We start from the raw sequence: 16,567 nt of genomic DNA on the forward strand, positions 1-16,567 counted from the left end.
TGTCCCTCTGCTGTTGTCAGCCCCTCCTGCCGTGGGGCTCTGGGCCTGCTGGGTGGGGTTCAAACCCCTCCCTGCCAACCCCACTGTGAGAACTGGGAGGCTGCCTGCTCCAGGAGGGCCAGAGGCAGGAGCCTGCCTCCCAGCGTCCCCGGAGAGGTCCACCACGACGGTCAGTGCAGCCCCCGCAGAGGCGGAGCAGCGCTGAAGGGTGGGACAAGGTGGTGCCCTAGGCTCGGAGCTCTCCGGACCAGCTCTTCTTTCCTCACCTGTGCTCAGAGCAGCGCCAGGATGGGCAGGGTGCCCTCCCACCTTGAAAGGTGGGGAAACCAAGGCACGGGCCTTGGTGACCTCACCCAGTCCTCTCCAGCGCACTTTGCCACCGTATGGGAGCCCCGTGGCAGCGCCCACTAACTCCAGTGGGTTCACGTGGGGCTCTGGCAGCTGTCCAGGGACCTGCCAGCCCCAGGCATCTCTGAGCCGGTGTTTTTCAGAGGCTGGAGGACACCGTTCTGAGCCCCATGGCCAGCAGAGAAGACCGGGCGCTGACCGTGCATGGGGGAGGCTGGCGGGCCTCACCCATCCCCGTGCCTGCCCGCATCCGTGAGATTGTGGCTGGCAGCCTGGGCGAGGAGCCGCCCCAAGGTGAGGGGGGCCACCAGGGGGGCTGCAGAGCCGTCAGTCAGAGTCCAGCTTCAGGGAGCCAAGCCCCTCACTGTCCCCTGACCGGGCCGGCCCCTCCCGGCCCATCATCCTCCCCTGTGCTAGGGCGAGAAGCACACCTTCCCACGGCATCATCCCCGGGGGTCAGAAGCCCATCCCCACGGCGCGCTCACCACCAGGCCACAGGGACCATGCCCACCTAGCCCTGCGTTGGTTTGTCACACATCTGTGCCCACCAGTCTTGATTTAATTATGTTCATTTTTCATTAGATGATGAAATCCTAAAGGGTGACACTCAGGAGGCGTGGACGCTAAGCAGCCCCCCCCCCCAAGAGCTCTGCTCCCCCAGCCCCCGGGCCCCCTCGCGGTGCCTCTCCCTGTCACGGCTGCGTGCGCGGCTGGGTCCCTGCACCGAGGCCACCCAGCCAGTAGGGCAGCCTGGCCCCAGAGTGTGCCCCGACCCCCTCGTGCGGGGGTCCCGAGACCCCTTTCTGAAATAAGGGGCTCTCCAGCCTCCTAGAGGAACTGGGGACCTCACTGTGTGTTAAGGAAAAAGAAAGCCCACTGTGTGGTTAGAACAGCAACTTACTACTTGGGGGTGAGATCTGGTTACCCTGAGTCAGCAGTTCTCACTGCCTGACGGGGGTGTGGGATCCCCAGCGTCCAGGGGCACGCTGTAACTGGGTTGGGGCTCGCCCTGGGCAGGGGTCTGTACCGGGGTGAAACGTGATGTCCACGGCAGGAGAGGAAGGGAGGCCCGCGGCGAGGTGCGGCCCCAGATCGGGGTCCCCCGGGTCAGTCCCGGCAGATCAGCAGACCGGCGGCGGGACAGGGAGCCGGGCTGGGGGCTGGCCTGGCCACAGGCTGACCTGCTGCTGCGCCTGCAGCGCTGCGGGAGCCGCCAGCCACCTCGGCCCACGTGCAGGAGGAGCTGTCCCGGCTGGAGGAGCTGCTGGCCCAGGCGGGGGCCGAGCGGGACGAGCCGGCCGGCAGGTACCACGCAGTCAGCGAGCAGGTGAGCGTGCGTAGCGACGCGTGGCAGCCAGAGGGTGGCAGCCGGGCCTGGGGTGACCGGTGGATCCGTCAGCGCGTCTCAGGACGTGGAATGACAGTGGTCAGCCATGGCACGGCTGGACCCTGGGCGGTGGCTAGAGAAGCTGAGGCTGGAGGGGACCAGTGAGAGCGGGACAGGTGCCCGGGGCTCCCCGGCCCCGGGGTCCCCCAGGACTCCCCCCCAGCTTAAGCACTGACTTGTGCCCCACCTGCCAGAAGCCCTGGGGGCGGCTGGGGCATTCCTGACCCCTGGCCCTGGCCTCCAGCCCAGCGTGGGCACGTGGCAGCAACTGCCCAGGGGAGGAGCGGGAGCAAAAGGAACCGCCTGGCGGCCGCCGAGGACTAGCCCCGCCCCCAGCCCCCACCCCCGACGGCCGAGGGCGGACGGAGCCCCTGGGCAGCGCGGTGCCCTCCAGGGTGACTGGCTGTGGCAACAGGCCATTTGGTCACGACCAGTGGGGCTGGGAGGGCCTCCTGGTGGACAGATGGGGAAACCGAGGCAGAAAGGTGACGAAACTTGCTAGGCCAGAGCCTCTGTCCCATGTCTGCCACTCTAAGACATGATGGCCTCTGAGGCAGGACTGGGCTGGGGTGCCCGGCCCACAGTGTGGCACACTGGGAGCCCCTGTGTCTGCAGAGTCCCCCTGGTCTACGTGGCAGGGCAGATGACTCCACTTTCCAGATGAGAAAACTGAGGCTCAGAGCTAGTCCGAGTTATCCAGGGCCACGCTGCCATTGCTGGGTGAGCCCTGACTCAGGTCTTTCTCCGGCATGACCAGTGACCAGTGCCGAACGCCCAAGGGCCCTGGGTCAGCCTCGTCTCCTCGAGGGTTCCAAGGGCTTCCTGGGATAGGCGGCGTCACCAGCCCCACAGAGGGAGGGGCTCCCTGCCCCCACCCCAAACTGTCACACCTGTTCTCATCGCCAGCCCCACCCCCGGGCAGACTGGGAAGGCCCTCCTCATCCCCGGAGGGGACGACGTCTCCCACCCACCCTGGGCCCTGCGCGGGGCGGGGCGGGGATCTTCCTAGCACAGGGTGGGGAGATGTTGGGAACTAGAGGCCCTATGGGAATAGAAGCCGCAGAAATCCCGCGGCCGATTAGGAAACCTCGTGAGTCAGTGAGCTCTGAACTCAGGCCTGTGCCAGCTCTGGCAGGTGGCTCAGCAGCCCTTGTGAGGGCCACAGAGGGGCCCAGCCTCCCCAGGTTCCCCAGGCAGATGGGCGGGGCGGATGGTGGTAGCAGGGGCCGCATGACTGTTCCGTGGGCACCTCCATCCTGGCTAGACTCCCAGCCCCCGCCCAGGCCCCTGGGCTCGGCTGGACCCCCGGGCCCTCCTCTCCAATCCCACTGGTAGCTGCAGGGGCCACTTACCTCCCTGTACTCAGGCCCCATGTCGTGCCACAAGGGTGCCCTTCAGCTCTCCTGACCTACCTGCCTCAGCCCCCCACCAGCCGGCCTCCTCGGGTCGGGGCCCCCAGCACTGCCTTTTCCCCTCAGAGCCCCGGGTCCCCGTCTGCTCAGGCTCCAGCAGGCTCGGGGTCCACCTGGCCCAATTTGGGGGGCTCCCCTCCCTGCCAGGCCCACTTACTGGGGGTGTGGTACCCACCCACCCGCTGGATGAGGGGCTGGGAGCAGACGGAGGGTCGAGCACAGGCAGGAGGGCAGCTGCAGGGGCGGGACCCCAAGCTCACTCACTCCCATGGGGGTGACCCCAGGCCTGCTCTGCATCTCGGCCGTCCTGCCCCTTATGTGGCCGGACCAGAGCCTGGCCCCCCACTCCGCCAGCCGTGGGCACATGGCACAGGACCATGGCACGGACGGCTGCCCGCCTGACCCATCTTAGCAGACCCAGCTTGACCCCAGCTCGACCCCAGCCCTTATCCCAGCCTGGCCCCGCCCCAACTAGGGACCCAAGGGGAGCCCTCTCACCCGTCCCTGGGAGGGTTTTGTGCCAAAGCTGCCCAGCCCGCTGGGCTTGGAAGTGTCCAGCCAGGTGGGTTAATGCCCCTCTCCAGCCGCAGGCCCGGCTGGAGGCCACCGAGGCTCGGCTGCGGAGGTCAGAGCAGAAGCACAGCGTCGACCTGGAGGAAGCCCTCGGCCGGCTAGAGGCTGCCGAGCAGAGGTGAGGCCAGGCAGGCAGGGCAGTGGGGCAGCAGGGAGCTCGGCCGTCACTGCGCAGCGGACGCCACTGTGCGGTGGGGCTGTTGACACCCCTTCCCAGGTGGCTCCAGGGCGGGGCAGCGCGGGGCGGAGCAGCACATGGAGGGACAGCACGGGGAGGGGCAGCACGGGGAGGAGCAGCACGAGGAGGAGCAGCACGGGGAGGGGCAGCAGAGGGAGGAGGAGCACAAGGAGGAGCACGGGGAGGGGCATGGGGAGGAGCAGCACGGGGCGGAGCAGCACAGGGAGGGGCAGCACGGGGAGGGGCAGCATGGGGAGGGGCAGCACGGGGAGGGGCAGCACGGGGAGGAGGAGCACGAGGAGGGGCAGCACGGGGAGGAGGAGCACGAGGAGGGGCAGCACGGGGAGGGGCAGCACGGGGAGGAGCAGCACGGGGAGGGGCAGCACGGGGAGGAGGAGCACGAGGAGGGGCAGCACGGGGAGGAGCAGCACGGGGAGGGGCAGCACGGGGAGGGGCAGCACGGGGAGGAGCAGCACGAGGAGGGGCAGCACGGGGAGGAGGAGCACGAGGAGGGGCAGCACGGGGAGGAGCAGCACGGGGAGGAGGAGCACGGGAGGGGCAGCACGGGGAGGAGGAGCACGAGGAGGGGCAGCACGGGGAGGGGCAGCACGGGGAGGGGCAGCACGGGGAGGAGGAGCACGGGGAGGGGCAGCATGGGGAGGAGGAGCACGGGGAGGAGGAGCATGGGGAGGAGCACGGGGAGGAGCAGCACGGGGAGGGGCAGCACAGGGAGGAGGAGCACGAGGAGGAGGAGCATGGGGAGGAGGACCACCCCCAGGGCCTCAGGCGAGAGTGCAGGTCCCACAGGTCATGGGGCCTCCCTGGCCCTCTGCTCCCTCGTGTGTCACCCCAGGCCCCCACCGCCTGCTGAGGCCGGGGCTCTGGCCTGAACTCCAGGAAGGCCGCCTGAGCTGCTCCTGGCCCTCGGCTGGCCTGGCCAATCCTGGGGGGCCCGAGGGTTCTCCCATCAGTCCCAGTCCACTTCACACTCCGGCCCTGACTCCCAGGCCCCTTTGGCTTCAAGCCGCTCTGATTTCATGATCGGGCTTACTTGTGCACCGTTGGTAAGTGTGTGTCATACCCCAGCGCCCCCGGAAGTAGCCCCAAGCCCCAGGACACGGCCACGGAAGGGAAGGGCATCTCTCCACATTCCCTGCAGGGCGGCCAGCGGGAGGGATGAGCCCCCACTCCACGGCCAGCTCTGTCTCCAGACCTGGGGGAGGTTAAGCCATTTGTGGAAGACTTCCCGGCCTTGGTTCATCCTCAGGGACTCTGGATAAGGAAGAAAAGTGCTGAGAAGCATTTTGAAAACCAGTTTTGGAGCAGGGGGGTGGAGGGTGTTGGTAAATAAGCCAGGAGGAGGCTGATGCCCACAGAGCAGACAGGAGCAGAGGAAGTCCCTGTGGCCGCGCAGCTAGCCGGGAGGTGCGGGCTCCAGAGGGTTTGGGGTCCCCGACTGCAGCCACATGCAGACCTGCCCTGGGTGGAGAGAGACCCCCACGGTCCCAGAGGAGCTGCCCCCTCCACGGGGCAGGCCTGACTCCCTCTGCCCCCGCCCTGCGCGGCAGGGTACCTTCCCAGCCCTGGTACCCTCGGCCAGGCTCCCAAGCCCTAACCCTCTTGATGGTCTCCCAGCCCCTGGAGTTAGGAGCCAGCCACAGTTGTGTGGCAGAGCCAGGGGAGCCCAGAGGGGCGGAAGGTGGGGAGAGCAAGCGAGTCAGGGCAGGAGGGGGCGTGCCGGGGTGGCACCCAGAGGCTGGCCCCCGTTGGCGGGGCCACTGAGGACCGCTGCAGGTGGCCAGTGCCTCTTAGGGGCAGTCTGGGCGCTGCACAGTCGAGCTGGGGTCGTCTGGGCCCAGGAGGTTCGGGGCCCGGCTGTCTGAGCACGTCTGTAGGGAGAGGCCACCCGCCCATGGCCACGCTGCTCCGTCCCTACCCGTACAGGAGCACCGGCCTCTCCCAGGTGAACACCCTCCTGCGGGAGCAGCTAGGACACATGAAGAAGGCCAACGACAGACTGGCCGAGGAGCTGGCGGGGACGACGCACAGCGTGCTCCTCCTGCGGGCTGAGCTGGAGCTGCGGGAGAGGCAGCGCTGGACCCAGAGAGAGGTGCTCCCCGGCTCTCGCCCGTGGGCAGGGGCATGCCTGGTCTGGTTCCCGTGGCCGGGGTCGGGGTGGGGGGCAGGAACAGGGAAACGGAGAGCTGGCTTCTGCCACGGCCCCTCCTGGGGGCAAGGCCCCTGGCCTCCTGCCACACCATGTCCCCCACTCGGCTTGGCCACGTTAGTCTGCAGGGTGGGGGACACTGCGTGGGAAGACCCCCGCTTTGAGAGAAGGACGCCTGGCTGGGCTTGGAAAGTGGAGTGAGGGCCGAGCCCTGGCTCTGGCATGGCCGCGCTGCTCTGGAGAGAAGAGTCTCTGCAGGCCCAACTCGGGGTCAGACACAGGAGCCTGGGCCGCACCACAGCCCCCCACTCCCTGGCCAGCCCAGCAGGGCCCACGCAGCCTCTTCTGAAACCCGCAGCCCTGGGGCACGGGGTCACGGCACGGGGCTCCAGGCCTCAGCCTTGCTGGGGGGAGATACTGTGTTGACCATCCCGGGCTGGTCACCGGGGCAGGACGTCCAGCTTGAGGTAGGGGACATATTTGAGACAGGTCACCCCACGCCTCTGCCTATCCACATCCCCGCTGGGCTTGCAACCTCTGCTCCGATCGTCCCTGGATGTCCCCACGGACCTCCCGGCGTCTGCCACGGGCCCCATGGGCAGGATTTCTCCCCAGACGTGGCAGGAGCAGAGGCCGAGCTGGTCCCCGGGTGCCTGGGCCTCAGGCTGACCCTGCACAGGTGTCCCTCGGACAAGCCCATCTCAGAGGGGCCGTCTCGGCACTGCCCACACGGATCGGGCGGGGTGGGAGGCCCAACCCCACTGTGTAGACAGGGCTCCTCCTGCTGGACAGCTGCTCCAGTCAGAAGCCGAGCGGCCCCTCCTGCTGCAGCCACCCCTGCACGGGGACGGGACGCCAAGAGGGAATATGCGCTTGTCATCACAGGGTGGTCGTCGATGGCCGGGCTCCCACGTGGGGTTGGGGAGACGTGGGAGACACATCACGCCCCCGCCTTGGCCACTAGGGAAACAAATGCCCTGGAGACAGGCCTCGCGTCCAGTTTGGCACTGGTTTATCGAGGGTCTTTATTCCCCCTTGGCCGCTGGCTGGCGGCTCTTCCTCTCAGCGCCTTAGAGACCCCCGTCCTCTGTCTGCTGGCCCGCCACGGAGGCCGTCGTCCTCTTGCCGTGGCCGCTGTGAGCGGCCGCTCTCTGTGACTGCATCCTGCCAGCTTCCTGCCAGCTTCCCGCCGCAGACGCGCAGGTTTCTTTGTGTTTATCCTGCTGAGGACTCATCAGATGCCGCGCTCCCCTTGTCCTTGGCAAGCAGCCGTCACCTGCTTCAGTGTCACCCACGTCCCGCTCTCCCCTGTCCTCTCCCGCCCCGTGGACCTTACCCATCCCCGTGCTCCCTCCCACGCTTCTTAACCTCCCAGACTTTCCTTCCTTCTACCCCCCTGGTCTACGTGGTAGATAGAGGGTAGAATCTACCCTCCTGGTCATCAGTTTTCTCTTCTGGTGTCCAACCGCCCTTAAACCTGCCGATTAGGCTTGAATTCTAAACGTTGTGTTTCTCATCTTTAGAAATTCTGACGTTATTCTGGATATTTTCCAGCTATCTCACTCTTAACTGGTACTTTCAAGCCTCTCGTGTGTTTGCTGATGCATATTAGGAAACAGTTATTTTGTAGTCTGGGTCTGACGTTCTAATATCTGAACTTCTTCAAGGTGTGAGTCTATTGTTTCTGCTAGGTCGTGGTCATGGTGCTGTGTTTCCTTGTGTCTTTGGTGGTTTTTTAAAAAAATTTTTACCTAAGACCTGCATGTTATCCTTGGGACTCTGAAAATTGTTTGAAACCTGGAATGAACGTGGTGTGCTCCAGAAAGGACTGCCATTTGCTTAGGTCGGGTTCTTAGGGGCTCTGACGACCTTTGGGCCACAACCTGGAATGAACGTGGTATGCTCCAGAAAGGACTGTCATTTGCTTAGGACATGTTCTTAGGGGCTCTGACGACCTTTGGGCCACATTGAAGTAAATTTTCAGCTTTATTGTTTTTTTTAAACCACCCAGGTTTTGTGAATCCAGGCTGAAAACTGCACCAAGGCTAACTTGTGGTTCCAAAACCACAGGGAGATTTTTTCCTTACTGTCTTGGTCCCTCCAGGCCACTGTAGCAGAAATACCCCAGCCTGGGGGCTTGTCCACAGACATTTACTTCTCACAGCTCTGGAGCCTAGAAGTCCAAGATCAAAGCGCCAGGCCCTTCGGCTGGTGAAGAGCACTTCCTGGTCACAGAACGATACCTCCTGGCTGTAAGCTCACATGGCAGAAGGGACTGGACCCTCGTGGGGCCTCTTTTATAAGGACACTAACACCAATCCTGAAGGTGGAACTGGAAAGCCCCACCTCCAAATACCATCACATTGGGGATTTGGTTTCAACATGTGAATTGTGGGGGACACTGCACCTCTTTACAGCGCCCTGCAGGCAGGTGTGTGTGTGCATGTGTGTGTGTGTGCACGCTTGTTCACCGTCCACGGCACCTCGTTATAGCACCCTGCAAGCAGCTGTGTACGTGCGCGTTTGCGTGTGTGTGCGCGTGCACGTGTGTGCTGATTCGCCCATCTCTAGCACACCTTACTTGGAGTGCAGCTTGGGGGATCACTTCCACATGTGAGCAGACTCCCCCTTGGGTGGACCTTAAGCTTTCCTCTCTGTCCCCAGAGCCCCTGTGGTCAAGGAAACGTGTTCAAGTTACTGTTTGGCAAGTCCCCCTAGAGTCCCTGAGTTTCCTGGTTCCTGGCTTGCGTGTCCCTTACCATACCGGCCGCCCAGCCTTGCGTTCAAGAAGTTGTAAAGTGTGGAATCTCAAGTATTCCACTGGCTTAGTGGGCAGGCGGGACAGGAGTCGCTCTTCGTGTCAGCAGGAGGGATGTCTAATCCCTGCTCTTTGATGGTCACAGTTGGGGGGTGGGGTGCAAGCATACACAAGGCTCTGGCACCAGGCGCAAAGGGCGTTCCCTACACAAGGTACACAGCAGGTGTTTCTGGGCTCGATGGGGGGCACCTCAGATGGGGGCTCGGGAGGGCGATCGGCAAAGGCTTCATGAAGTAGCAGGTGAGCGTGTGGGTCCTGGGCTGGAGGACCGGCAGGACTTGAAAGTGCTTTGTTTGAAGCAACATTGAAAAGCCGCGGGTGGGGCTGTAACAGGCAGGAGGGGCCCTGGGAGCACTGGAAAGCACTGGGCGTGGTGGTGAGCCCCCGGGGGGCCCTGGAGGCCAGTGTTCAGGACACAGCCCAGTGCAGGGGCTGGGAAGGTGGTGGGGAGACTCAGGACCTTCTGGGCTTCCGCTTAGTTCCCTGCAAGGCTGGCGCCGCTGACCGCACGTGACCCCATCCCACTCCTGCCCCCAACTCTCCACCCCGTCCCCTCCCCGTTCACAGCCCAGCGCTGGGCTCTCGCTGCACCTTACAACCTTGTTCACTCCGCCTGTTCTCAGGGTGGCTCCCCCACCCCTACCACTGCATGGGCTCCTACTGGCAGAGGCTTCTGCCTCCCTGCCACCTTGAAGGGCCAGGCCCCACTCCCGACGTCCTAGGGGCCCTCCGAGAGTAAGCGCTGCTCTCTAGGTCCTGGAGAAGGCAAAGTCTGTTTCCTTGTGTCGTGCTCCCAACCCCCCAGCTGGAGGGCGGGAGCTGAGTGCCGCCCACGGCCCCATTGGGGGAACCAGGCTGAGTGGGTCCTGGTTCTGGACCTGGGAGTGGTCACCTCCCCAGGTCCTTTGGGGAGGGGAGCAAAGCACTGCCCCGGGACCTTACCCATCCAGTGGGGTAGGTGCCGCATGCAGGAGGGTAGTGATGAGGGTCTGCACTCCGCCCGCCTGGAGCCGGAGGACCTGATTGTGGGGCGGGTGAATGGGGCCGCAGGGCTCCCCTCACCCCTCAGCCCCGGGCCTCCGCCTGCAGTGGACGCAAGCCTCTTGCTTTCAGACCCAGCGTACTCGCGCGGTGGGACACCAGGATGTCCTCCTCCTGCAGAGACAGGTCACAGCCCTCCGTGGACACCTGGCTGAGCTGCGTGCAGCCACCGAGAGGTGCGTGCCAGCCACCCTGCCCACACAGAGCCAGGCGTGGGTGCCATCAGGGTCGGGGAGAAGGGCACCTGATGCCCAGCATCGGGCCCACCACACTCCTCCCACGGGTGGCCCGATGGGAGTGGTGGAGATGGCAGCAGACGCGGGCAGTGGAGGAGATGGACGGATGGACAGAGTGAGGCAGGCAAGGGTGCAGGGGAGAGAAGAGAGGCAGGCCAGCTAGGGAGATGCAGCGCCAGGGGCCGGATCCACCCGCAGGGACTCTGGCTTCCCCCCGGCCCTTGCCGAGAACCTCCAACGGTCCACCCTGGGCCCCTGAGGCTCAGAGGGTGGAAGTGCTGCTCAAGGTGGACAGCCTGTCCTGTCCGGCCTGGCCCATCCCCCACTCACCCCCGCCCCTCCGAGATGCCACCCGGCGGGGCCTCCCCTGAGGACGGCACGGGAGGGGTCTGCCGCAGGCCTGTCACCAGACCCTGCCCCTGCCGCCCAGCGTGGAGCCTCCAGGCCGAGCCACAGGCGGCCCCGAGGCTCAGCGGAGTGCCGCCCTTGTCTCCCAGGGGCCTCGCTGACATGCGAGTGGACGCGGCCAGGACGGCCCAGCGCCTGCACACGGCCTGCCTGAACCTCGGCTCCAACCTGCGGCTGACAGCCAGCCGCACAGCCAGTGCCCTGGAGCAGCAGCTGCAGGACAAGGTGCGGGAGATGCTGCAGCTGCAGGGTCGCTGGGACGCCGAGAAGGTGGCACTCCAGGCCAGGTGGGTGCAGGAGGTCAGGGGTGGGGGGCGGGGGCGGGTCGCCACACCCACCCATCTGCCCAGCGGCCGTGGGTCTGGGACTTCTCTCACATGCAGTTGTAACTCCTGATTTCACCCCACACCCTGACACCGGGGCACTTGCCCTGAAGCCGCCCACGGCTCATAATCGCCACCTCGTGGCAAAGGCAGGCGGGTCCAGACCTCCTTACCCACCATGCCCTGGAGGCAGAGCTAGCGCCCCGCGACTGGGCGCGTCTCTGTGGACACTGCCGCCATGGCTGCTTCCAGAAGTGGAATTTTCAGGCCTAAAAGGCCTATCCTTTCAGGGGTGGGTGCCTGTTTTGAGGGCCCCCAGAGGGGCCGGGGTCCACCCCCGGTTATCGTGGGAGGTTCTGGACACGGAACTCACGTGTGGCGCTCGAAGATCTCGTGAGGACAGCTTCTGCAGGAAGCAGGAGGCAGCTCCTAACGTTGCCACGGGCCTCTGTTCCACGGGACCTGGGGCTCACGGGGTCACAAACGCCCTCGGGGTCAGCGAGTCCAACACACTGGAGCCGCCCCGGAGGAGAGCCGCGGCGGGCCCGGGGGCACGGGCGGTCTAGCAGAGCCCGAGGGTTCAGCGCCCGGGGCCGGAGCCGAGGGCTCTGGGCCCACGGGAAGGGAGGCCCGGGTGCTGGGGGGCAGCCAGGGGCCTTTGAGAAGAAGGCGGTCCCGGGAAGGAAAGACAATGACACCATTAGACTTATGGTGGCAGAGGAGTTCCAGGCAGAGGGACCAGCCGGGACAAAAGCCCAGAGGTGAGCACGGCACCTGCCACACACCAAAGACAGAGCAGGGCCTTGGGAAGCCACGCTGTGGGGCTAGAGAGCTGAGTCAGGGTCAGAGCGGGGACCTTCAGTGCTGCAGTCGGGCTCTGCGCTCTACCCTGAGACAGCGGGAGCCACTGCGGGTTCTAGAGCAGAAGAGAGGCGTCTGACTGGAGCGGGACTAAGGTCCACGCAGGCAGAGGCGGCCAAAGCCAGCAGGCAGACCGCACCCCAGGAGGTGGCCGACGGGGCCGGGGGGTTCCAGGGCCCGCCGGTGCCCCAGCCTCTGTTCTCTGCACTGACAACCCCACCCCAACTTCTCTCCAGACTCTGGGAGCAGACGTTGCTGGTGGGGAAGCTCACAGAGCAGAACGCGGACAAGGAGGAAACCATCTCCTCCCTCAGAACGGAGGTTCAGGAACTGGTGCGTGGCGCTGGGAGAGGGGCGGCTCGCGGTGGGGGAACCCGGGCCCCGCTGAGCAGCCTCCCCCCCCCCAGCAGGAGTCCCATCGCAGTGGAGGCCGGCCGGCCCCGAGAGACTTGAGGGCTGAGGTGGAATCCCTGCAGCTCACCTCGGACAGCATCACAAAGGTGCGGCCCGTCCCGGGTCCTTCCCGCGTGGAGCAGCAGAGGGGCTGCAGGGTCCTGGTGCTTCGAGCAGGCCCGGGAGATGCTCTGGAAGGACCTGTCCGACCTCAGCCCTGCGCTCTCTCCCCTCTACCCCTTCCTCCCTGCGCCCTGAAGGTGGCGCAGGCAGACGAGGGGTGCCCGGAGCCAGCCTGGAGCGGCAGCACCGAAGGCCAGGAGGCGCGGGGCCAACCAAGGAGCCCCCCACGGGCCGCATCCCCCCCACGGGCCTGCTCCCCGGCCGCCCTGGACCCTGCGCTGCGGGCTATGCAGGTGGTCATTGAGAGGCGGCGGCAGCGGGAGCAGGTGGGCGGCCACAGAGGCAACGCTGTGCCCCGTCCCCACCAGAGCAAAGCCACAAAGCCCACCAGGCGCCTGCCCCTGGACCCCACACCCCGGGCAGGGTCTCCGGTCTGAAGTGGGCAGTCGGGAGCCCCGCTGGCTTCTGTGGTCGAAGGCCTGGCCAGGCCACGGGGCTCACGCCACGCTCCCACTCGCGGGTAGGAGCTGCGCCGGCGGCTAGAGTCCTCCGAGGCAGCGGCCGCCGGGCTCCACGAGCAGCTGTCCGAGAGCCAGCGGGAGCTGCGGGCCTCGCGGAGGCTCCTGCAGGAGCTGAGGCAGGAGCAGGCCCGGGAGCGCCAGGACCTCCTGGGCAAGCTGGAGGCGCAGCGCTGCCGGGAGTCCAGCAAGCTCCGGGGAAGGTGAGGCTGGCGGCTGGGCTCACCTTCTCCACGATGCCCCCCGCAGGAGAAGTGAGGGCCATTTCCCGGACAGGAAGTACTCCTGGCCCGAAGGCTGCCTCCTCGCCCCTTCACCCCCCAGCCCCTGCCTGCACTGAGCACAGCCCCTCTTCCCTCGTCTGGGCCCGTCTGGGCTGTCTCCCCAGGACTCACCCTCCCAAAGCCCAGGCTGAGCACGTGCCTGCCCCTTGGCCTGCATCCCAGGCTCCCGGCTGCCCGGCCCATTTCCACACTCCCCTCCTGGGAGCAGGCTGTGCTCTCTCCCACCTCCCCGCTGGCAGCCAGGACTCCTCCGGGGGTCTTACCCAGCCTTCACAGGTGGTCCATAAAACCCCAACTCCCGCCCCATCCACTGGGGTGGCCCCGCGTGCCCTCCTGGCGTGTCCTGCGGCTCTGCTGTTCTGTGGTGCAGTCGGCCGTGAGGCTGTCTGGATTCTTCTGTGCACGTCTTACTGCCCTGGGGCCGGTGGGGGTGAAGGACCTGAAACGAGAATCCCCCAGGATTTATAGTCCTGAGTGAGAGGCTCAGTGGGCCTTCCCAAATCCACACACTGCCCGAGCCGGGAGATGGGGCGGGGAGTGGGCTGGCGGCCCAGGAAGGCTTCCTGCAGGAGGGAGTGACGCAGGGGCAGACAGGACCACCTCCTGTGCTTCCCCTCGCTCACCCCGAGGGTCTGGGACTGCAGGTCCCTCGGGGCCGCCCCTTCTCCGGGTGTCCTGACAGCGCACTTGGTTCTGAGACAGGAGGTCCAAAGAAAAAATTCATCCCGGTCCCGCTCTGGAGAAACACGCGGGAGATGGGCAAAGAGATGGGAGCAGGCGGGTTCAGCCTGGCACAGGGGCCTGGGAGCGGAGGAGCCAGCGGGGGCCCCCGGGGGGCGGGAAGAGCTTTGCCAGGGGGAGACAGGAGCAGGTGTGGGGCGCAGAGCAAGGCAGGCGGGGCCCCCTCACCACGCCAAGGAGCAGAGGTCACGGGGGCCGCGGGGGAGCCGTTGGCAGCGGCGCCGCCCTCACAGCCGTGGCTTTGGCAGGGCTGATCTGGCTGCAGCGTCCTAGGGCCAGGGGGTGGGGGGCAGGCTGGAGCGGCCCCTCAGCACCGGGGAAGGAGGGGCTGAATCCCAGGGACATTTGGGAAATGGGGCCTCAGGACTCGGTGCTTCAGAGCACGGCCGGGAGAGAGCTGCTGAGACTGCAGCCCTGGCTGGTGGGTGACCGGCAGAGGGGACCTGGCCGGGGCGACGGGGACGGGTCAGCAGCGAGCACAGCTTTGACAAGGCTCGGCAGTCAGGGGAGGTCAGCAGTGCAAGCAGACCTGGAGCTGTGGGGTTCCCGTCGGGCAAGCGCCCCTCCTCCCCGCTGGGTTCTGCAGGTGCAGAGGCCGAGGGCAGGCACACCCCGGGCGCAAGGCCCTCCAGGGCTTTTGGGTCCCTGGGCTCCCCTCCCCGCTGCACGCCCGGGACCCCCCGGCTTCTCCTCCCCTGCTCCCAGAGAGGAGGCAGCTCAGGAGGAGGGTGGAGGAGCTGAGGGGACGACGAGGAGCGGCGGAGTCCGGAGGCCAGGCGCGGGGCTGCAGAGAAGCCTCCTGCGGGGGGCGGGGCAGAAGGCGGAGCTGGTGAAGCAGGGCCTGCAGGGCCGGAGGGAGCTGGACGGCAGGGGCGCCGCGCCGCCACCAGCGGGCTGTCCTGTCCCCTCTGGGCCCCGCGTCCTCAGCTGCTGATGCGACCTCTTCTGCACCAGCCTCGTCTCAGGGGTCGGGGTGCCTAGCGAGACAGCAGGCCCCGCCCACGGCGGCCGGCCCCCACCGCCACCCAGACACCCACTCCAAGTCCGGCCCAGCGCCACCCCGGGGCAAATCCACCACCCTGGGCCCAGCCGAGATGGGTGCCCCAGCGTGTGTGCCGCGCTGCTCACCCAGGCGTGTGGGCCAGGCCTCCGCTGACAGTGCTACCCCCAGCCAGAAAGGGCTCAGCGGTTCCTGGCCTGCAGGGCGAGCCGCGCTCCTCTGGGGCCCCTGGGCTTGGAGGGAGCTGCCCTGCCTGCCGGCCCCGTCTCGCCCTGAGGTGACCTAGCGCCCTCTGGTTTCCGGGTCTCAGTCAAGGGCGCCTGGAGCAGCTGGAGGAGAAGGTCTCGGGGCTCAAGAAGGAGCTGGTGTCGGCCCAGGAGGTGCTGAACACAGCACGGCTGCAGAGGGACGTCCTGCAGAGTGAGGCGGAGGTTCTGCGCAGGGCCCTGGCCCGGGTACGACTTCCACTCCTCTCTCCCCGCTGCCTGGGCCCTCAGGCCATCCCCAGAGCCCCCAAACTCAGCGGCGGCCTCCTGGGTCCCTGGCCAGTGGGCACCGGCCCACCTTCCCTGAGCGCTGGGCACACCTTCTCTCAGGGTGCCCCCTCCCTCGGTCGCCCTGTCACCTCTCCTGGCTGCAGTCTTGTACCCGGGGGCCACCGTCTGCCCCAGAGGCCTCACCACCGTGGGCCCCCTTCCACCAGGCCCCACCCAGAGCGCCGGCTCGCACACCTCCGTGATGCGGGGCTCACTCCCTCCCCGGCGCTAACAGCTCTACCCAGGGGAAGCTCTGCCCATGAACCTGAAAGTCCCTCCCTGGCTTCCCCGCTGGGGTGCCCTCTGCCCTCCCTCCACCCCCCAGGCCGAGTCCAGCAAAACCAACCTGGAACTGCTCGTGTGCCAGCTCAAGGCGGAGGGGGTGGAGCAGAGACACTCCCTGGCTGACATGGCTGCCCTGATGGCGGGGCTGGCTCGGGACAAAGGCTTCCTGAGCCACCTGGTCCTGCAGGTGAGACAAGGGCCCAGGGGGACGGACCCTGCCTGAGCCTCGCTTCCCCAGCGTGGCTGTGAGTTCCTGCCCCCACCCTGCTCCCCTGAGCTCAGGGCCCTCCCTTCACCCGTGGTCTCCCCGCCTTCTCCCCTCCTGGACTTGGGGGCTGAGGGTGTGGGGGCGGGGCCTGCACATGGACCCCTCCCTGCCTCTCTGGCGGCAGCTGGAGCAGGTGGGCCAGGTGAGGGGTCCGCGGGGCCCCGGGCCCCCAGGCCCACCCAGCAGGGCCACCGCTGCCTCTGGGGCAGCCGGGCACACGGCACCTTTGGAAGTCACGCTGGTTCAGGATGCATGTCAGCACCAGCGCTTTCTAACTGCAATGCTGCCTGACGTGGCTGATTCGAAGCCGTCTCCGCAGGGCTGGGAGGCGGGGAACGGGGGAGGAACACACAAAGAAGGACCTTTACATCAGGCCTGTCCCCAACATCCGGGGGCTGGGTTCTCCCCTGGTCAGAGGGTCGAAGGCCTCGGGCCCACTGATGCTCACACGCTCGGGGGGAAGGCTTCACTCCTCCTCCGTTGTCTTGTTTCTCTCCTTCCTGGACCACATCCACACAAAAGAGCTGCCCCGTCACTCACTCGCTCTTGCATTCCTGCGTTCATTCCCAAATCTGCTGACATGGATCTTCCATGGAGGAGGTCAGACTCCCTGGGACGAGACACTGCAGCACCTTTGCTTTCTCCTGACATCAGCCTTGTCGGTCCA

General features: G+C 66.4%; 1 protein-coding gene across 1 annotated transcript in view; it reads left to right on the forward strand.

The window, feature by feature from the left end:
- CROCC2 (ciliary rootlet coiled-coil, rootletin family member 2) overlaps nucleotides 1-16,567 on the forward strand; it is a 73,857-nt gene that overhangs the window by 13,263 nt on the left and 44,027 nt on the right. The window contains 14 exon segments of the mRNA XM_049712197.1: nucleotides 492-642; nucleotides 1,548-1,675; nucleotides 3,732-3,838; nucleotides 5,843-6,008; nucleotides 9,997-10,100; nucleotides 10,658-10,855; nucleotides 11,989-12,085; nucleotides 12,163-12,594; nucleotides 12,793-12,989; nucleotides 14,517-14,677; nucleotides 14,766-14,919; nucleotides 15,122-15,266; nucleotides 15,673-15,849; nucleotides 16,025-16,042. Coding sequence (XP_049568154.1) covers nucleotides 492-642; nucleotides 1,548-1,675; nucleotides 3,732-3,838; nucleotides 5,843-6,008; nucleotides 9,997-10,100; nucleotides 10,658-10,855; nucleotides 11,989-12,085; nucleotides 12,163-12,594; nucleotides 12,793-12,989; nucleotides 14,517-14,677; nucleotides 14,766-14,919; nucleotides 15,122-15,266; nucleotides 15,673-15,849; nucleotides 16,025-16,042 — 2,235 coding nt within the window.

The sequence above is a fragment of the Orcinus orca genome, chromosome 7, assembly GCF_937001465.1.
Source record: "Orcinus orca chromosome 7, mOrcOrc1.1, whole genome shotgun sequence".
NCBI lineage: Eukaryota > Metazoa > Chordata > Mammalia > Artiodactyla > Delphinidae > Orcinus > Orcinus orca.